The sequence below is a fragment of the Piliocolobus tephrosceles genome, chromosome 9 (genome assembly GCF_002776525.5).
Source record: "Piliocolobus tephrosceles isolate RC106 chromosome 9, ASM277652v3, whole genome shotgun sequence".
In the NCBI taxonomy this organism is placed as follows: Eukaryota; Metazoa; Chordata; class Mammalia; order Primates; family Cercopithecidae; genus Piliocolobus; species Piliocolobus tephrosceles.
In genome coordinates, this window is record NC_045442.1 from 19,984,181 (window position 1) to 20,003,070 (window position 18,890).

At 44.7% G+C, this 18,890-nt stretch overlaps 1 protein-coding gene across 4 annotated transcripts in view; it reads left to right on the top strand.

The window, feature by feature from the left end:
- The window catches only part of NRAP (nebulin related anchoring protein), a 75,896-nt gene that overhangs the window by 41,467 nt on the left and 15,539 nt on the right, over positions 1 to 18,890 (top strand). For all 4 annotated transcript variants that reach the window (XM_023206632.1, XM_023206633.1, XM_023206635.1 and 1 more), the window contains 12 exons: positions 970 to 1,281; positions 2,448 to 2,552; positions 5,621 to 5,719; positions 7,359 to 7,463; positions 8,231 to 8,338; positions 8,879 to 8,992; positions 10,733 to 10,930; positions 12,601 to 12,705; positions 14,752 to 14,850; positions 16,969 to 17,073; positions 17,382 to 17,489; positions 18,335 to 18,646. In XM_023206632.1, the coding sequence (XP_023062400.1) occupies positions 970 to 1,281; positions 2,448 to 2,552; positions 5,621 to 5,719; positions 7,359 to 7,463; positions 8,231 to 8,338; positions 8,879 to 8,992; positions 10,733 to 10,930; positions 12,601 to 12,705; positions 14,752 to 14,850; positions 16,969 to 17,073; positions 17,382 to 17,489; positions 18,335 to 18,646 (1,770 nt within the window). The remainder of the gene's footprint in view (positions 1 to 969; positions 1,282 to 2,447; positions 2,553 to 5,620; positions 5,720 to 7,358; positions 7,464 to 8,230; positions 8,339 to 8,878; positions 8,993 to 10,732; positions 10,931 to 12,600; positions 12,706 to 14,751; positions 14,851 to 16,968; positions 17,074 to 17,381; positions 17,490 to 18,334; positions 18,647 to 18,890) is intronic.

Here is an 18,890-nt window from a genome sequence, read left to right on the forward strand (position 1 = left end):
TCTGTCATCCATTAGCATTGTTACTTCAGGAAGGTTGTTTAAGCTTTAAAAATCTCAGTTAACTTGCTGGTAAACTGGTAATTGCAAAATAATGACAAGGAAATGGAATGAATTCATGTACATGAAGTGTTGTATAGGCTAATGCAATCTGTTAGGAGTCAGATGTGAGAAAAGGAGCTTGAGCCAGGATTTAGGTCAAACTCTGCTTCCTTCATCGAGAAAGTCTTGCTTCAAAAAAAGCTCAGCTAAACCAAAAACAACTGGCTTGGTAATGTGGTTGGTTTACATTCTGACATAAGCCCTTTATCTTATCTTTAGTTGGTAACATTTTACAAATCAGCACTGGTCTGTGGATGCACTTCAGTTACACAGGCTTGTCCTGTGCTTGGTTATACCTTGGGTTCGATAAGTGGTGGCAGATATTGATACTGTTGTTGTTGCCAGAGCTGAGAGTAGAACATGAATCTACCACTGACCGAAGCAATGATAATGTTGCAAATCATGCCCCACACTGGTGCCTTCTGACAGTTTTCACAACTTTTTCATATTTATGCTTGCTTCGGGTCCTTGTTACTCTCGAACTAGTGTTATTTTTCAAACAATGTGCTCCTTTTTGCCCCTCATACTCCCCCAAATATATATGTACTCCAGTTATCTTTTAATTTGAGTTCCTTTCATAAGCAGCAATTGTAGTTTGGCTATTCTGTATGTTTTTCATTTCATGGCTACTTTTATTTATAACTCTGAGCTTTCTGGCAGCTGAGGTGAAAAGGGAAATAATGGGTAATAATATTTTCTTTCACTGATGAAAGAAAACATATCAGATGTTCAAAAAAGGCAAACTTTCATTTGACTCTAGGTCTAATAGGATTCTGTCCAATGGCTTTGTCTTAGCTCTCATGCATGGAGTCTGAAGCCTAACAATTCCTTTAGGAGAGTCTAATGTATCCCTGCTCTGTTCCTATTTAGGTGAAGTACAAGGAGGATTATGAGAGATCCAGAGGGAAGCTCATTGGGGCAAAAGGTGTACAGGGAGATTCGCAAATGAGCCACTCACTGCAAATGTCCAAGCTGCAAAGTGAACTGGAGTACAAGAAGGGATTTGAGGACACCAAATCCCAATGCCACGTCTCCCTGGACATGGTCCACCTCGTGCATGCCCGCAAAGCTCAGCATTTAGCCACAGACATAGGCTACAAGACGGCGGCACATCACTTCACAGCTTTGCCCACAGACATGAAGGTGGAATGGGCCAAGAAGGCTTATGGCTTACAGAGTGATGTAAGCTCTGTGTGAGTGTGTGCACGTGTGTGTGTATGTGTGTTGTGTGTGTGCTAGTGCAAGTGTTTCCCTAAGCCGTTCAATGCAACAGTTTATGCTATGGGACACCTGTTTCTGGATCCCTAAGTGGCAACACTTTACTTCGTTAGTGGTTTAACTTTTATTCAAACTAGGCCGATTTTAGATTCTGTACTAACAAACAGAAGAAATCATAGAGTTACTTTTTCCTTCTTGGAATTCTGGCCTACATATGTTTTCCAGGTTTCTTTTTATTGCCGGGGGGAAGTATCTTTGTGTCACGCCTAGCGGTGGCCTGCTAGGGGAGAGCGTCGCTGATAACTCACCCTGAGTTTGGTAGTTCCCATTTTTGGAATGGGTGGGTCACTAATCTTCAATAACCCTTTCCCTGTCCTCCTGATCCTCGCCTCCCAGTTCTGCTTTCTGTCTTCAGGTGACTCTTGCACCAGAATGGGGGTGAACTGAAAAGGCAGGTCAGCTGCAGTCAGACTATTACACAGGAAGAGTGTGTGTGTGTGTGTATGTGTGTGTGTGTAGACACGCCCTTTCTAGTAGAGCTGTTTCATGATAGATGATGATATACTAGTTTTAGAGAAGTGTCCATTTAAATGACTTTCTATTAAAACTACTCATTCAATGGAAACTAAAGAAATGAGAAGAAATACGCCCTGCCCCCCCACCGAGGTGGCTAGGAAGGAATTGGCACTGTGGGAAGCCTCCGCTGTCTTGTGAAATTCCCTCAAATAGCGCCCACCTGGGTTCTGTTGTGAATTCTCATTTTCTTGTCCCCCGTGTGTCATTTTAAACAAGAAAACTGGTAATGCAGACAATGAGGATGTGCTTCTTTCCGAGTAGACTTGTCCATAATGAGGGGCAAGGTTGGTTTGGCCCCTCCTGCACCACCCCCAGTAGTGTTGGGTGGGGCCTAAAGCCACTGTCCCAAGGGATGGCTCCAATTAAAGGGGAAATTAATTGACTTTTGGGAGCCCTACCTGTGACTGTGCAGAAATGCGTTAAGACAAAAGTGGCATCTAATTTGACTCAGCTGGCACCAAGCCTGCGTCGGGAGCCGCTAATAGCCCTTTAAATGTCTGTGCACCAACAATGGCCTGCTTTTTTTTTTTTTTTTTTTCTTTCTCCTTTGTCAGAACCAATACAGGGCAGATGTGAAGTGGATGAAAGGCACGGGCTGGGTCGCCACCGGGTCATTAAATGTGGAGCAGGCAAAGAAGGCAGGAGAACTCATTAGCGAGGTGAGATTTCCTGACAGCCTGTAACAGGCCTGGCTGCATTAGGCGTCTCTGTATAAAATTAAAATAATTTCCACTCAAAAGGCAAAGAAAAAGGAAAAGCCACATGAAAGACCTCAAAACCCAGACTAGGGCTGGTAATTAGAGGGAAACCACATACGAAACACACACCAGTAGGGGCCCTGGCAAAAACAAAGTGGGTGACAAATGATATTATGAATAAGAATGACAATCAAACAGAGCTCAATTGCTACCCACCAACTTACCTTTTTAATGAAGCAACACAGGAGAGATGATGAAAAGATACATTTATTGCACCCAAAAAGCCCTTTGGTGACTTTAGGCACATTTTCTTCCTCTCCCTTTCTGCCACAGAATCAACAGTTTTTGAATATTCACGTGGTGGTCACCATGTGACATGGTTCTTTTTTGAGGGAGGGTCTCACTTCAGTTTACTTAGTTCTGCCTACTTATAGCCACCTTGACTGGAACCTACAGCATCACTGCTTGCAAAAAGAGTTGTTTCTTCATATTTCATGATGATGTCATTGAGCAGCTCTTTCTGAGTTTTTCAACCTTGGCGCTATTGACATTTTGATTTTTCTTTGTTGTGGGGTTATCCTGTGCCCTGCAAGATGTTTAGCAGGACGTCCTACAAGGATGCCAGTAGTGCCCTCTGTGACAACCAAAAATGGATCAAGATATTGCTGAATGCCCCCCAGGGAGCAGAATTGTCCCTGTTGGAGCGGCACAGAACAAAGCTCCCAGGAGGCTGGACACCATCAGACCATTCACACCCATGCTGTTTATGTTTGCTTGTGGGGTGACTTGATCAGAAGACAAGTGAGCATTTGCCTAGTTGTCTTCAGAGTAACCTGGTCTTTCTAGACTTTTCTGGGGGGGAAGGGGACCATAATGGCCATAGACCCACAGGATGTTAGCTTTGGCAATGAGCCTCCTGGAATTTTTTTTTTTTTTTTTTTTTTTTTTTTTTTTTTTTGAGGAGGCTTTCTTTCTGAACCTATAGTTAAAATAGAAAGACACCCTTGTTGGTTTTTCAAACACACCTGTCCAGCATTAGTATTTTCCTGTGGAGCATCATTCTCACTACCTGGCACACTGTAGAGTTGACTTCAAAAAGTGGCCTTATGCTGATTGGCCTGATTTTTAGGGACCTTGGTCAACACTCAAGGCTCAGAAGACCCTGGGAACTCCATGGGGATAGCACTGCTCTAATTTGTTCATTCTAGTTCAGGAGAGGCCCTCTGGGAGGATGAATGTGAAGAACTTATAGGAATAAACATTTAGGTTTGAAGATTCATGATCCCAAACTCGCGATATTGGGCTCATTCACAAAAGGAAATGAAGACTAAAGACCATATTTGCATAATTTAGACTTCAAGATGATTTCCTTCATGTGTCTAAATCTGGCAGCCAAGGGATCTTCAGGGGACCATGTATCCCACAACTGTTAGTTAGTCGCCTCATTGTGCATACTTTCTCAACAAATTTTCTTATCCTCTTTGATGGGCTTGTCGCATACTAGTCCTCAAACTCTAATAAGTAAGGCAAGATATCTTTCAGCAACTTTCCCCCCCAATCTCATGTCAGGCTGTCACATTTACAAGTTAGTGTCGAATTGGGCCACCTTCTTCTTCTTCTTCTTCTTCTTTTTTTGAGACGAGTCTTTTTCTGTTAACCAAGCTGGAGTGCAGTGGAGCGATCTCAGCTCACTGCAACCTCCGCCTCCCGGGTTCAAGCGCCTCAGCCTCTTGAGTAGCTGAGATTACAGGCGCCCACCACCACACCCAGCTAATTCTTATATTTTTAGTAGAGACAGGGTTTCACCATGTTGCCCAGGCTGGTCTCGAACTCCTGATTTCAGGTGATTCACCCTCTTCAGCCTCCCAAAGTGCTGGGATTACAGGCATGAGCCACTGCGTCTGGCCTGGACCACCTTCTTAACTTCCAGAGAGAATGCCTGGCACTGCTGAAAGAGCCACAAATTCTCACGCACACCTACGCTCCAAAGCAGAGGTCAGAAAGCCTTTTCTGTGAAGGACCAGATAGTACACAGTTTTGGCTTTGTAGGTCATATGGCCTCTGTCCCAACTAGCTGGAAAATGGCCATAGGTAACATGTAAGTGAATGAGCATGGCCACGTTCCAATAAAACTTTATTTACAGAAACAGGTGGTGAGCTCGATTTAGCTGGCTATTGATCTGTGTCGTTTTAAGACAACCCAATATGCAAAAATCCAATCAGATAAAGGAGAGTGTGTTTAAGACAATTATTCTATTTTGGAAAGCATAAACTCTGTGATCTCATTAAAGTCATAATGGTTTCAGTCTCCTAGAAAGATACTTTGATTTTTAAAAAAGAAATTAATTAAACAGATTTTCAGAATACTTCAAAATTGGGTATCTAGGTCTTTGCCGGCATTTTTGTGATTTTTTTTAAATCTTTTTATTTAATTTGCTTCAGTGTCTTTCAAACTGTGTGACAACTCCTTTCAATAATAGCACCCTTTTTCTTGTTACTGTAATATTTTAAAGAATTATTTCCTATGTTAACTGAACTAGGCTCTAACGTGACTGGACGGCATACACTCGCGGGCTGCTAAATGTGAGGGTTTTGACTGCGATAATGTCTGCCGGTGTTTTTCTGTGGAAGGAAAATAGAAAGCTAAATGGATAAATGTAGCTCTGAATGCTCTTTCTTGCTTAGAAGACCCAAACTAAGATATGTAAACAACTGCGATAAAGTATTTGAAGCCTATAAAAAGAATCCTTTTCTAAGTGTGTATCCTACAGTCTTTTACTAGTATAACCTAATTTGGAGATGTTTTCTTTGCACCAGGTAGAAATACTTTAATGTTAATTGACATGAGGTTATTCTTAAATTGAAACAAATATTAACCTGAAGGCACCTAGGATATAAAGATGGAGGAAGCAGAATAATAATTATGTTCACAAATTCACTCTAATCTCAAGCAACCTATGATTTTCTCTTTCAAATGGCATGAAAGAGCAGCACAAAATTCACAGCTTTGATCTTTTTCTGCTCAACAGAAGAAGTACCGTCAGCATCCAGATGCTTTGAAGTTTACCAGTATTAAAGACACTCCGGAGATGGTCCAGGCCAGAATTAGTTATACCCAAGCAGTGGATGTAAGTGATAATGTATATACATTATGACTCTAAGAGTGGGCTCTTCTTTCAACACTGTGATTGAAGCAGAGGGGTTCTTGGGTTTTCTCCTTCTGTTGTCCTAAGGATGAAGGCGCTCCCTGTCCTTTGCAGAGGCTCTCTTAGCGGGGGTGCTTCCTCATTAGGATGCAAATGGGGGTGTTACTGCACTTAGAATGCCAAGTGGGGCTCCACCACCCCACTGCCCCAAGATGCTCGCCCTCCTTCCCATTTGCATGTCTCACCAATTTATTCGTGGTGAGGCCGTTTTCCCTTCTCCTTTGGTCTGAAAGTGTTGTTTTCAGAACTGGGTGAAATTCTTGGTAATTGGAATCCTGACGCTGTGCTTAGAGCTCTTTAGGACCCAAGGCCAGCAATTGTTGCTCTATGAATTTCCCGGAGACTTTGAATACGGTTTGGGTCTGATTTATATACATTAGACTAACTTTCAAGCCATTTCCCCATACTCCTTTAGGATGTGAAACCAAGATTTGACCCTTTTCCCTCTGTGGGAAAGGTTGGCTGGGGTGCAGGGTTGCAGGGTCGGCTGGAGACTAAAGTGAACGATGAGGTCCTGAAAAAAAATCACTTTATGATGTAGATTAACCCTGTTTGGCTGATTCTACTAAGAGAAACCCATGGATCTTTGTGCAGGGCAAATCTGGCTTTTAAATACCTTTAAACCATTCAACTTGCCATGAGGAAAATTTACAAACCTTGAGGGTATAGGTTTCAAAATTCTCTTCCTTGTTTCCCAATTGAGCAAATGATTCTGGCTCCGCTTTATTTGACAGGCATTCTGAAACAGCCTGAGTGCCTGTCAGAATCTGGGATGGGATGATTTACAAGCTTATGGATTTAGGAATTTATAACTTCTTCATAATCAGCCCATCAGAATCAAACTGATTTCTGAGAAACACAGATGGTCAAACAAGAACTTCTGTATGAAGAAAAACAATACCTGTTTCTTCCTTACCCTAGCCAACTCTAGGGGGCACTGCTGTGATATGTAGAAACTTGGACACATCTGATAAGATTTGGGATGGAAAAGCCCTGTTTGGAAACTTTCTCTGGTGGCCGATGCCAACTGCGTGTGTCATTATTAACTACCAGGATATCTGAAGCTTGGGTCAGAGTTCTAGGAGAAAGGAGTCCCAGACCTACCCAGGAGTCATGTCTTAGGGGAAGAATATTTGAGATGGAGAAGCAGAGGAGGATTGAGATAGGGAGGAGAAAACCTCACCTGTACAAGAGCCATCTTCTTTCTCACCTTCTGTATCTTGATGCCCTCTCATAGCTGATAGTTAATCACCAAATTATTATTAGGTGTTAAGTAAACCTCATTTTCTCATTTGACACCCATCTTAGCAGTTTACTATGAGTGGGGCGTTCACTGAGGGGAATGCTTCAGCTTGTCATGTTCTGAGCTAGGAAGCAGAGCTTGGAAATGACATGCATGCCACCATGCTAACTGTAAAATCTGGGTGGAGGCAGGGTGCCCGAGATCATGTCTTTATGAGGAGGTGGCAGCTACTGCAGCTTGGTCTCTTGGAGCGTCACCTGGCTTGTGGCTGCGTGGAATGGGCTCTAGGTTTCATGCAAAACCTCCCTCCATCCACAGAGATTATACAGGGAACAAGGAGAAAACATAAAGCATCATTACACGCCAACTGCTGACCTCCCTGAAGTCCTGCTGGCCAAGTTGAATGCCATGAATATCAGTGAGGTGAGTCTGACCCAAGAGGCACGAGTTTTAATGACGGGAGAGCAAGGCTAGTCATGGGCAGGCACACAATGCCCTGTGCTCAGAAGCCCCTGAGCTAGTTTCATGTTCTGCCATCACCACCTTGAAATATGTGATATTTTTGGACAAGGGACTCCACATTTTCATCTGCATTGGGCCCTGCACACTATATAGCTGGTCCTGCAGAAGAGTCCTGCTCATTTGAAAGAATGATCTGGGAAAATTCTCTGCCTAGTTCAAAGAGCATTGGTTTGGAGGAGCTGGAAAGTGGGAACATCAGAATATAGCTGAGTATATCCAGTGGCTATACCAAGGGAAGACTTGGGGCTTAACTCCTCCTCTCCAAAATCTGTCAGCTCCCCTGCCCACCATTTCTGTTCTTTGATAGAGATGTCTGACTTTTCTTTATCTGACATAAAGCACTACTCATATGCAATCTCGTGCCTCCTTCTTCCAATCAAATTGCTGCTTAGAAAAATCTGTATCTGTTTGACTCTAAAGCCTTTGCTTCCCCTCCCCTCTATGCCTCAACCTGTTCCCCCTCAACCGCATCCCCTGCCCACCTCCAATGGTGGGCACGAGGCAGGATCCAACTCATGTGGGTTTAGCTAAGCCACCATGACCTCTAATTCCAACTGGCCAGGGAGGGAGGGGACCCACCACGAACCAGATTCCCAGTTTGGTAAGCCAGAGTTTAGGAAACCACCAGGTCGCTTAAAGGTCTTTCCTTGTGCACATCTTCCTGACAGACACGTTATAAGGAATCCTGGAGCAAACTTCGAGATGGTGGCTATAAACTGAGGTTGGATGCCCTTCCATTCCAAGCAGCAAAGGCTTCTGGTGAAATCATAAGTGATGTAAGCATTCACCCCATTCCTGTGACAATGTTCAACACTAACCAGTTTTCACTCCTTTTACCCCTATCCCCTGCCTTCTTTTGCCTATGGGTAATTCCCTGTCCTCTCTGAACTGACTGTGTCAGGGCAATCAGGGAATGACCAATGAGAAAGAACAAATCTTGCAACAAAAACTTCCCCAGCCTGGGATACAAAGCCAAATGCTGGACTGTAAACATAGACCCTGGGCAGATGAAATGCACCCTTCACCAAGGTGTTCATAAAGAGAGTCCACGTGAAGAGATGACTAACAATGCACCCACCTTCCTCCAGCACGGGGCCGCCCACGTGCTAATACGTCCTGCCATTTCACAGCCGAGCCCTTTAGTCATTGGGAGTCTTGCATATGAAAGAATAGCCCTTTTGACGACTCCCGCGCATTTTCTTTTAACTCACCCAGTTACTGTCAAAAGAACAAAACATTTCACCCAATGCCCACCTCTTCCATTCTGTGTCCCTTATCCCTGAGCTGTTCCTCTCTCCCGCTCTCTTTCCCTTTAGTACAAATACAAAGAGGCATTTGAGAAAATGAAAGGACAGATGCTTGGTTCCCGGAGCTTGGAAGATGATATCAGCCTTGCACATTCAGTGTATGCGACCTCACTGCAGAGTGATGTAAGTAGGGGGAGAGGCATCAGCGGCTGTGGGCCCCCCACCTGACAATGCTCACTGCACAGCAACCTAACCTCGTTTGTCCTTCTGGATGTGGGTATTGGTTCTGTTACTAACTTGCTATGTGACATTGTTAAATCACTTGTCCCTCCAGGCTACAGCTTCTTCCTCTGTAAAAATGAGATGCTGGACTGGTTGATCCCTTAGTTCCCTTCTGGGCTGGGCATTCTATGATTTTGACCAGTGGTCACTGGCCACTCATCTGGATTTGACCCTGGGCTGGGTTTGGCCTCCAGGGGTGTTTCATTTGGTCTGCAGAGTGGATTAATTGCAAATTTTTAAAAATGGAAAATTTTATATAAAAGTGTTAGGCCTCTGGCCAGAAGCTGGACCCGGATTCCTTAAGGCTACAGTTGGTTGAAGTGGCTTCCTGACCAATAGCTCCATTTAGAAGGGATCCATGCAGTAGGCCAGGCAGCCACCCTCCTCTTCACTTCCTGCTTTACTCCTTTATGCTACCTGCCTGTCCCCTGTAGGCGTCTGAGTTTGCAATGACCCTGTCATTGTTGGTTATGACCCTCTGGAGACTGGCAAATGTGTGGTAGGCGCTGTCTCCTTGCACATATGTGAGTTGGCTAACATTGATGATGAAATCTGTATCCAGCATGTTACAGAGGGCTAAGTGCTTTTATATACAGTGTCCCAGTTAACTGTCAGACTATCTCTAGGAACTCCATCTTGTTATTCTTCCTTATTTTCTCATAGGGAAGTAGAAACTCTGAGTGATTCAGTCTCTTGTCCAAGGTCAGCTAGATAGAGGCAGAGCCAAGCCGTGGAGCCAGTTCTACCTCTCATGGTCTTTCCACAACTTCACATTCTCTCTGCCATTTTGTATTCTGCCTCAGTTTCCCCATTCATAACTTTTTTTTTCCTTTCCATCCTGAGTTGCTGACATAAGAATATGAGGTTGGATATGAATTGTCCTTGGCATTATGCTAGGGGTGAGGACAGAATGAATGGAAGTGGGGGTAGGAGGTCAGGGAGGGCTGGCCAGAGCAATGAAAGACAATGGAAGGACAAAGGAGGATGAGGAAGAGATGGTGATTCTGCATCTGATTATTTCCAGAGTGAGTTTCCCAGACCTTTAAACACAGCTCCTCCAAGGACTATAGTGGAACCTATGGTTTGGAATGGGTCTTCCCCTCCCTCTCCCAGAATGTGTGTTGGGCTTTTGGGAACGCCTATCCCTGAGGACTGACTCTCCAAGCATCTCCCCACTGTTCCTGGCTCCCACGTTGATGAGGAAAATCACTGAATGCTTTGAAGAAGCTCTTCCTTAGCTAGTGTTAGAGGAGAATCCCTCATGCCTGAACTTGACTGGGTGATGGGAAAAAATATGGTGGGCAGGGAGCGATGCATCTTCTTGCCTCTGAAAAATAGAAAGATCTAAAATTTGAGCAAGGGAATCACTGACATTATTTACTGTTACTTGAACTTTTGTATGTTCCCCAAATGAGGGAACCATGGGCCATCTTCATCAGATCAATGACCTCCAGGAGCTGGGGGTAGTAAGTGTCAGGGCCTGGAGACAAGTCCTGCTTATTAGGCCAGTCTCTGTAAGAAAGGAGCACTGCCCCTGCCAAGAACTTCCCCTGGGCTTACCTCTGGACAATTGCATTGCAGTTGGTCCCGTTGCAAATAGTGGCTTTGAAATAGCCGCTGTTGCTCTGTCTACCCCTCTAGGTGAATTATAAGAAAGGCTTTGAACACTCAAAGGCGCAGTTCCATCTGCCGTTGGACATGGCTGCCCTGGTGCATGCCAAGAAGGCTCAGACCCTGGCCAGCGACCAGGACTACAAACATCCACTGCCCCAGTACACTTCCTTGGCAGAAGACCTGAGGCTGAGCTGTGCCAAGAAAGCTCACAAATTGCAGAGCGAGGTAAGGAGACCTGGCCTCTTTCTCGGGGGCCCTTCTTCTCTCAGGCCCTCAAGGCAGTGACCTCCAAGCTCCTGTTGGCTCAGTGAAATCTCTAGAAATGAGAAATCCTAAACCAAGTCTTATTTTGAAACTCAGTCTGAGAGTTCCTGTACAGCCCTTAAACACAGTTACGCAAATCTAATCATAACCACCATTTATTATTTTTTGCTGCACTCGAAGCATTGTTTTATGGATTATCTCACAGTCAGCCCATATCATTAGTTTATCCTAATTTTACAGAGAAATTACAGTGAAATGCAGAGAAGTTAAATATCTTGCCCAAGATCACACAGCTATAGTGAGAAAGGGAGTGCTGGGATTTGAACTTGAGGTTCGAATGACAAAGATGCCCTCAAGGTTCATGGTTGTGCATGTTTAAGATTTGCCAATGATGTTGCCTCTGGCCTCAAGTCGCAGGAAGGATTCCTGTTGGTGCTTCATGCATTCCTGTGCCACCCGCCTTCTGAGGAGGGCTAAGATCTGTTGGGAGAGGCTGCTCAGAACCTGTCAGGACTGATGCACTTCAGGGAGAGGAGAGGGAAAGCAGGGCCCTGGAGACCCTCCCTGGGTTCCTTTGAGGAGTCTTTGTACTCCTCTGACGTGCATTTCTCACTCCTGATGCCCGATTTCTGAAGCAGACAGGCCCAGGAGGGTCAGGAGGCATTGGAGACTTCCTCACTCCCAAGGAGAGCCAGAATGTTCTTCCCAACCAGTATCCACATCCTGTTCTCTAGTTACCTTGTTCCCCAGTTTGCTAGGTTTCCATGCTATGAAATTTGCAGGTAATGGGCCTGCTTAGGAAAGGAAAACTCCGCACAAAATCTCTTTCCTGGTTTGGCAGTGCCTGCGATCTGAGCGGCACTCAGATCTGGGTGTCTGTCGTCTGTTTGGATTTTACGCCTGTGTACAGCATTTACTGAATGACATAAACTGTCAGGAAACTGAGAGCAGCTGTAGGAACGAGGGAGCTGCCACGCTTATCTCGGGGGCCCGTTTGTCACTTGAGCGGAGCCCTCGCTTGCCCAGCCTCTGGTTGTGATAGCGATTGGAAGGCAGCACGCCCAGGGGGCACCTCACTGGCTGAAGGGGAGTGAATTTGGGGACTCTTTAAACTATCAGCCCAAATCACTCAGGTACACACACTGGCCCCCACCCACGGGAACTCAGGCAGGCCTTTGCCAGATTCTTTTGGATTTATTTATTAGTTCTTTCTTAACCCATGATTAATTAATGCCACCCGCTGCTGCTGGATTTTGTTTTAGAAGACCTGTTAGACCATTTCCACATTTGCCCCAAGACAACTGACTTTCTAACCACAATCCGCTTCAGTGTTTATTTTTTGATAGCCCACATTAAAATAAAAATCTGTCTTGCTTCCCTGGAACAGCTACACTGAGACAAGTGACAGCAGAATTATTTTCTTCTGACCTACATTGCTTCCCCCCTAGTGAGCATTTACCAAGAAGCGTTTGTGTGTTGGCTGAGTTTAATGTATCCGGAGGGATGGGTTCATCCTTGAGTTCTAATTATGACGCTGTCAGATGCTGTGTCCTGAGACCTCTGGTTTTGCTTTGCTCCCTTGTTCTGAGAGCTTGGCTTTTCTGATTCTTTGTATTTATTACTCCTTCTAGAATTTGTACCGGTCGGACCTGAACTTTATGCGAGGCGTTGCCTGTGTCATTCCAGGCACGTTAGAGATTGAAGGGAGGAAGAAAGCATCGGAACTCATCAGTGAGGTAACTGTGGATGCTGGTGTTGAGTGTCCAGGGCATATTTCCACAGCAGAGGACAATCAGTTAGTTTTTCTTTCCTTCTTTCTCTCTTCCTTCCTTCCTTCCTTCCTTCCTTCCTTCCTTCCTTCCTTCCTTCCTTTCTTTCTTTCTTTCTTTCTTTCTTTCTTTCTTTCTTTCTTTCTTTCTTTCTTTGAGATGGAGTCTCGCTCTGTCACCCAGGCTGGAGTACAGTGGCATGATCTCAGCTCACTGCAACCTCCGTCTCCTGGGTTCAAGCGATTCTCCTGCCTCAGCCTCCTTGGTAGCTGAGATTACAGGTGAGTGTCACTATGCCTGGCTAATTTTTATATTTTTAGTAGAGACGGGGTTTCACCATGTTAGCCAGGCTGGTCTCGAATTCCTGACCTCAAGTGATCCGCCCAATGTGGCCTCCCAAAGTTTTGGGATTACAGGCGTAAGCCACTGCGCCCAGCCAATCAGTTTGTTTCTTACCACTAAAGCCAGTTGGATGTTAAACTTTTAGCAGCAGTGACTCACTGCCTAACCCCTGGGCTGGCCTTTTTTTTTTTTTTTTTCTTACTAGATTCTCCCTTCAGACTGCATGCCATTTAAGACAGCTTTGAGGATATGGAGCCAGTTCCTCTATTAACATATAAGGATTATTCACTGGCCCATGAAATATTCTTTCCCTGTGTCCCTTTGAAGAGTGGCCCTGTGGTACAGTGCAAACAAAGCAGGCTTTGAAGACCAACAGAGGGAGCTTGACATTCCAGGCCAGCACTGATTTGCTGTGTGACCTCAAGCCAGTGACCTACCCCTCTCTGAGCCTCCACTTCTTAATTAATCTAATGGGTATACTCAGGCCCCTCTTTTTTAATTTTCGTGAGGATTAGCACTAATCTAAGCACTGTGCTTTTCTGGCAGCTGTATATGAAATGGTTACTACAAGCTTGAAATGGTGATAATTTCTTGTCAAAAATACAGAAGTCTTAGAATTCTAAGCTTTCTGATTTCCTGGGGAATCTTGCTCACCCCTGGGAGGGTGACGAGACTTTTATTCATGGTAGATGCAGGGACAAGAGGGGATAATGGACGATACTGGAAGTAAAAGGTCTTTGGCAGTCAGCCTGAGTGCTCAGATAAGCTTATGTTTTGCCTACTAGGGAAGTTTGGATTTAACCTCATGCTTTGCTTTTCCAGTGAAATCTCTAAAGCAAGTGGTCTCTGTACCTCATGGTGCATCAGAACCTTAAAAACCTTAAGAAATGCAGAGACCTGGGCCCCACTGACTAATTTACTGAATCCCAGTCTCTCAGGGTGGGGTGTAGGCACACCTATTTTTAAATTTTATTTATTTTTATTTATTTTTTAGTTAGTTCATTTACTTATTTATTTATTTATTTAGAGACAGTCTCACTCTATCACCCAGGCTGGAGTACAATGGTGCGATCTCAGCCCACTGAAACCTCCGCCTCCTGAGTTCAAGTAATTCTCATGCCTCAGCCTCCCAAGTACCTGGAATTACAGATGTGCACCACCATGCCCAGCTAACTTTTGTATTTTTAGTAGAGACAGGGTTTCGCCATGTTGGCCAGGATGGTCTCGAACTCCTGACCTTAGGGGATCCCACCGCCTTGGCCTCCTAAAGTGCTGGGATTACAGGCATGAGCCACTACACCCGGCATGTCTGTTTTTTTTTAAGCTGCAGTTTGTGGTATGCCATCAAGGCGGAGGAGCACTGGGTCTCTGTCCAGCAAAGATCTGGAACAAACCACAAGTTTAAATAGTCAGGTTCACATTCATGGCAAAGGACTAAATCTCCCTTTCCCATTTAGAAGGGTCTGATTCAGTCCATCCTGTCCTCCTCTCTGCTTCCTCATCCCAGTGAGTTTTGCGGTCACAAAGGCAGGTGACAACCTGGATTCTGGAGTGATAGACTTGCAAGCTTTGCAAAATGAGGCTTTATGGCTAATACTTAAAGAACTGGTTCTGCTTCTGGTTTTTATCCCTTACGGAGTCTTCTTCTTCCCTTCTTGTGTGTGAATTCAGAGTAAATATCGGCAGCATCCCCACTCATTCAAGTACACAGCTGTGACAGACACTCCCAACCTCCTTCATGCGAAGTTCAGCAACCAGATAACGAATGAGGTAAAATCTCCTGATGGCTTTGGAATGGTCTTTTAAAAAAACTGCTGGATTGTCAAAAACACATGTGAATGTGTATGGGGTGAGAAAGAGCATGGGTGTTTATGTGGAGGTTTGGAAAGAAAAGAATGTCATTATATGAAGCCTAAACATTTTCCAGAGGAAATGAAAGCCCAGTTGGGAATCTGGGATCGTCTGTAGTCTCGCTTTCCAAGTGCAATCCCAGACCAGCTACATTAGCATTGCCTGGGAGCATACTGGCAAGGCACAACCTCAGCTCTACTGACTCCAAATGGTCATTTGACAGGATCATAAGATGATTCTTTGGCACATTAAGGTCTGAGAAGTACTGGTCTATAATTCATTTGTTCTGTCTAGGCAAATATTGGTTAACCAATTTTACATTGTCAATCTGATGTGGGAGGATTTGTGGTTATCCAAGGACAGTTATATTGTAAGATGTTTGTCAGGCTTCTCAATTCTCTACCTTCACCTCTTCTCACTCACCATTTACCCAATTTACACTTTCATGTATCCAGCAGAGGGTAGGTGCAAAGGAAGGAATCTCATTCCATAAAATTATCATTCCAGCCTCATCGATTCTACTTATTCATAGTGGCTCTCTTACAGGTTCGAAATAGGTGAGCTTGGCAGAGAATTACATTTTGAACCACCTTTAGGTTTTAGGATTCTCCTTCTGACTCTATCTTTGGTTTTTAAGATTCTCCTTCTGACTCTAACTTCTGGAAGTCAGCTGAGATTTGGTTATTTACACTATTAGTTCCTACTTACTCCAGCTGAAAAGTAAGAAATGGCAGCTTGGGATAAGGGATGGAATTCATCATCTTTTAGAGTGGTAGTATCACTTTTAAATTCCTATTTAATCTTTTCTGCCTACTTTATGAGCTTTGTGCTGTGGGATAACAATGCCTTCTCTCCTGGCCTCTGGCCTTAGCGAACTCGGCAACCATAGGCCGATTTCTTTTTCTCTCGTTTTTTTTTTGAGACGGAGTTTCGCTCTTTCACCCAGGATGGAGTGCAGTGGTGGTATCTCGGCTTGCTGCAACCTCTGCCTTCCGGGTTCAAGTGATTTTCCTGCCTCAGCCTCCTGAGTGCTGGGATTACAGGCTCCTGCCACCATGCCTGGCTAATTTTTGTTTGTTTGTTTGTTTGAGACAGAGTCTCGCTCTGTCGCCCAGGTTGGAGTGCAGTGGCATGATCTCTGCTCACTGCAACCTCTGCCTCTTGGGTTCAAGCAATTTTCCTGCCTCAGACTCCCAAGTAGCTGGGATTACAGATGCCTGCCACCATGCCAGGCTAATTTTGTATTTTAGTACAGATGGGGTTTCTCCATCTTGGTCAGGCTGGTCTCAAACTCCCGAACTCAGGTGATCCGTCCACCTCGGCCTCCCAAAGTGCTGGGATTACAGGCATGAGCCACTGCGCCCGGCCCTAAGTTTTGTATTTTTAGTAGAGATGAGGTTTCACCATGTTGGCCAGGCTGGTCTTGAACTCCTGACCTCGTGATCCACCGGCCTCAGCCACCCAAAGTACTGAGATTATAGGCATCAGACACCATGCCCGGCTCATAGACCCATTTCTAATCACAAGAATGGACGTTTTTGTACAAGACGAGGCCATCCAGGGCAGCATTGGTGTGATTCACCAGCGGAAAGGATCCTGGGGCTTTAGTAAAGGGTATAGGCAAGGGTTTGGAGACGTCCCTTCCACCTCCCTTCTCCTAAATTTCCCAGGTCTTTGTATGACCTTTATGTTATGTCGTCAAGGACAAAGTCTACAATATAAAGAACCTCGGGAGTATTCTTAAATTTATTTTTCTTTCATTGGCCTATTATTCAGCAAAGCACATTGCCATTCCTTACATATTCCTTTTACATCACTCGACTTGACTCATGAAAGATTGTCTTTATTGAAATGAACATCTTCCCCAAGACTAGAGATCTATCCATGACACAATGAATGGGTTTTTGCTATCGTGTTTCCTCAACTGCCATTGAGGGACTTCCAGCACTGCAGAAATGCACAGCACTTACCTCTTGCATTATTATTATTATTATTATTATTATTATTATTATTATTATTATTATTATTTTTGCTCAGCGCCTGTATAAAGCAGCTGGAGAGGATGCAAGACACCAGTATACAATGACCCTTGGTCTGCCCGAGTTTATCCGAGCAAAAACGAATGCAGCCAACCTGAGTGACGTAAGCCGTTTTGTTGCTTAAGTTCAAGCATGCTCCAAAGCCATGTATGTCTGCATCTGTAAAGTGACCCAACACTGACCTTTCTGGCCTTCACAGAAGCTTTTTAAAGTGTGTAGCTTAGATGCCCATGTTAAATATACCTTCTCACAAATGTGAGTCTGTGAGTGTACCCAGGGTGTGTACTAATGAGATTTGCTGCACAAAACAGAAATAGATTCTGGAACACCGTGCTATAAATGAAAGGGGTGACCTTTGCTCGTTGATTCATGTAATTTTTAAAAAAAGATTTACATGTGTTCCCACTTTAGGCAAAATACAAAGAGTCTTGGCATAATCTTCGTGCTCAAGGCTACAAGCTGACAATAGAAGCGCTCCCCTTCCAGGCTGCCCGGGCCTCTGGAGATATAGCCAGTGATGTGAGTTGAATGATATGACCTTCCATCTTGCCTAATTTCTGTTAACTTCGTGTAAAACAATGTCTACGGCTGATTTTCCTGAATTAAAGCAAATCTATAACCATGCGAGACAGGATGTCACCTGCAGAATATATTAGTTATGGATAAGATTCTTTGACTGAGGGGGAAAAGAAAGGCTCTGTTAACCAGAAGCTAAATTCAGGCAAAGGTCTCTAGCAGGAGGGATATGATGATTTATTTCTAATTGCAACGTCTAGGCTACGATCCCCTTGTAATGCACGAACTGCCTGTCTTCTAACTCCACCCAGATTTAGAACGAGAACTCTCGATAGAAATTGCAATACAGCCGGAACACATCTCCCTCTTGGCTCTCTGTAGTTTCACGCATTGGTGTTAGGATTTGATGGCTGTGTTTCAGCCACTCTGTTGATAACATCCATAGCTTTGGGACATGAAGGTGACTTTCTCTTTCCCACAAACAAATCATAGAAAAATGTGGACTTCAAATAAATGGATCCTGTCTTTTGGGTTTAATGTTTTGCCAAGTGCAAATGGATAAAGCACAAGTTTCTCTTTCACCCTTTTTGATAAATTCCTTTTGGTCATAGGACATGTAAGGGGAGTGAAGCCCTTCCTTTGGTTCTGAGGATCTGATTTTAATTAGATAGGAAGAACGGAGCGATGTTTTAATTGTCCATCCCCCAGGGAGGAAGGCACGCTCTCAGGCCAACCCCACTGTGGTTTTTCTTATAATCATCACCTCCTAGTGTAAGAACAAGTGATTTTTCTAGAGTCTGCAATGAAAATGCACAGATAGAATTTGACCGGCCGGCCCTTTCTTGCAGTTTCTCTACAGACATGACTTTGTGAAGGAGCGAGGGAAACTCATAGGGCCCCAGAGTGTAAGTGACGACCCCCGAATCCAGCACTGTCGGCGCATGGGCCAGCTGCAGAGCGAGCTTCAGTACAGGAGGGGGGCGACCAGCAGCCAAGCCCAGTTCCATCTGCCCATGGACATGGTACACCTGGTCCATGCCAGGAAGGCCCAGGCTCTGGCCAGCAACCACGACTACAGGACACAGTGTCACGAGTTCACAGCACTGCCCGAGGACCTGAAGATGGCCTGGGCCAAGAAAGCCCACGCCCTGCAGAGTGAGGTAGGGGTGGCCTTGTGAAATGCAAACCAGCCCCTGGCCTTTCTCCTTTCACCAAACCTGGGTGTCAATCTCTGCTTCTTCCTTAGTCTTTTGGGTTCTCCTGCCCCTGTCTGCCTTCCCCAAACAACGATTTGCTGGGTCTATGTCATTTAGGTTGGAATCATTTGTTGACTCATTCAACAACTCTTTATTGAGGGCTAGGCACGGTGGCTCATGCCTGTAATCCCAACACTTTGGGAGGCCG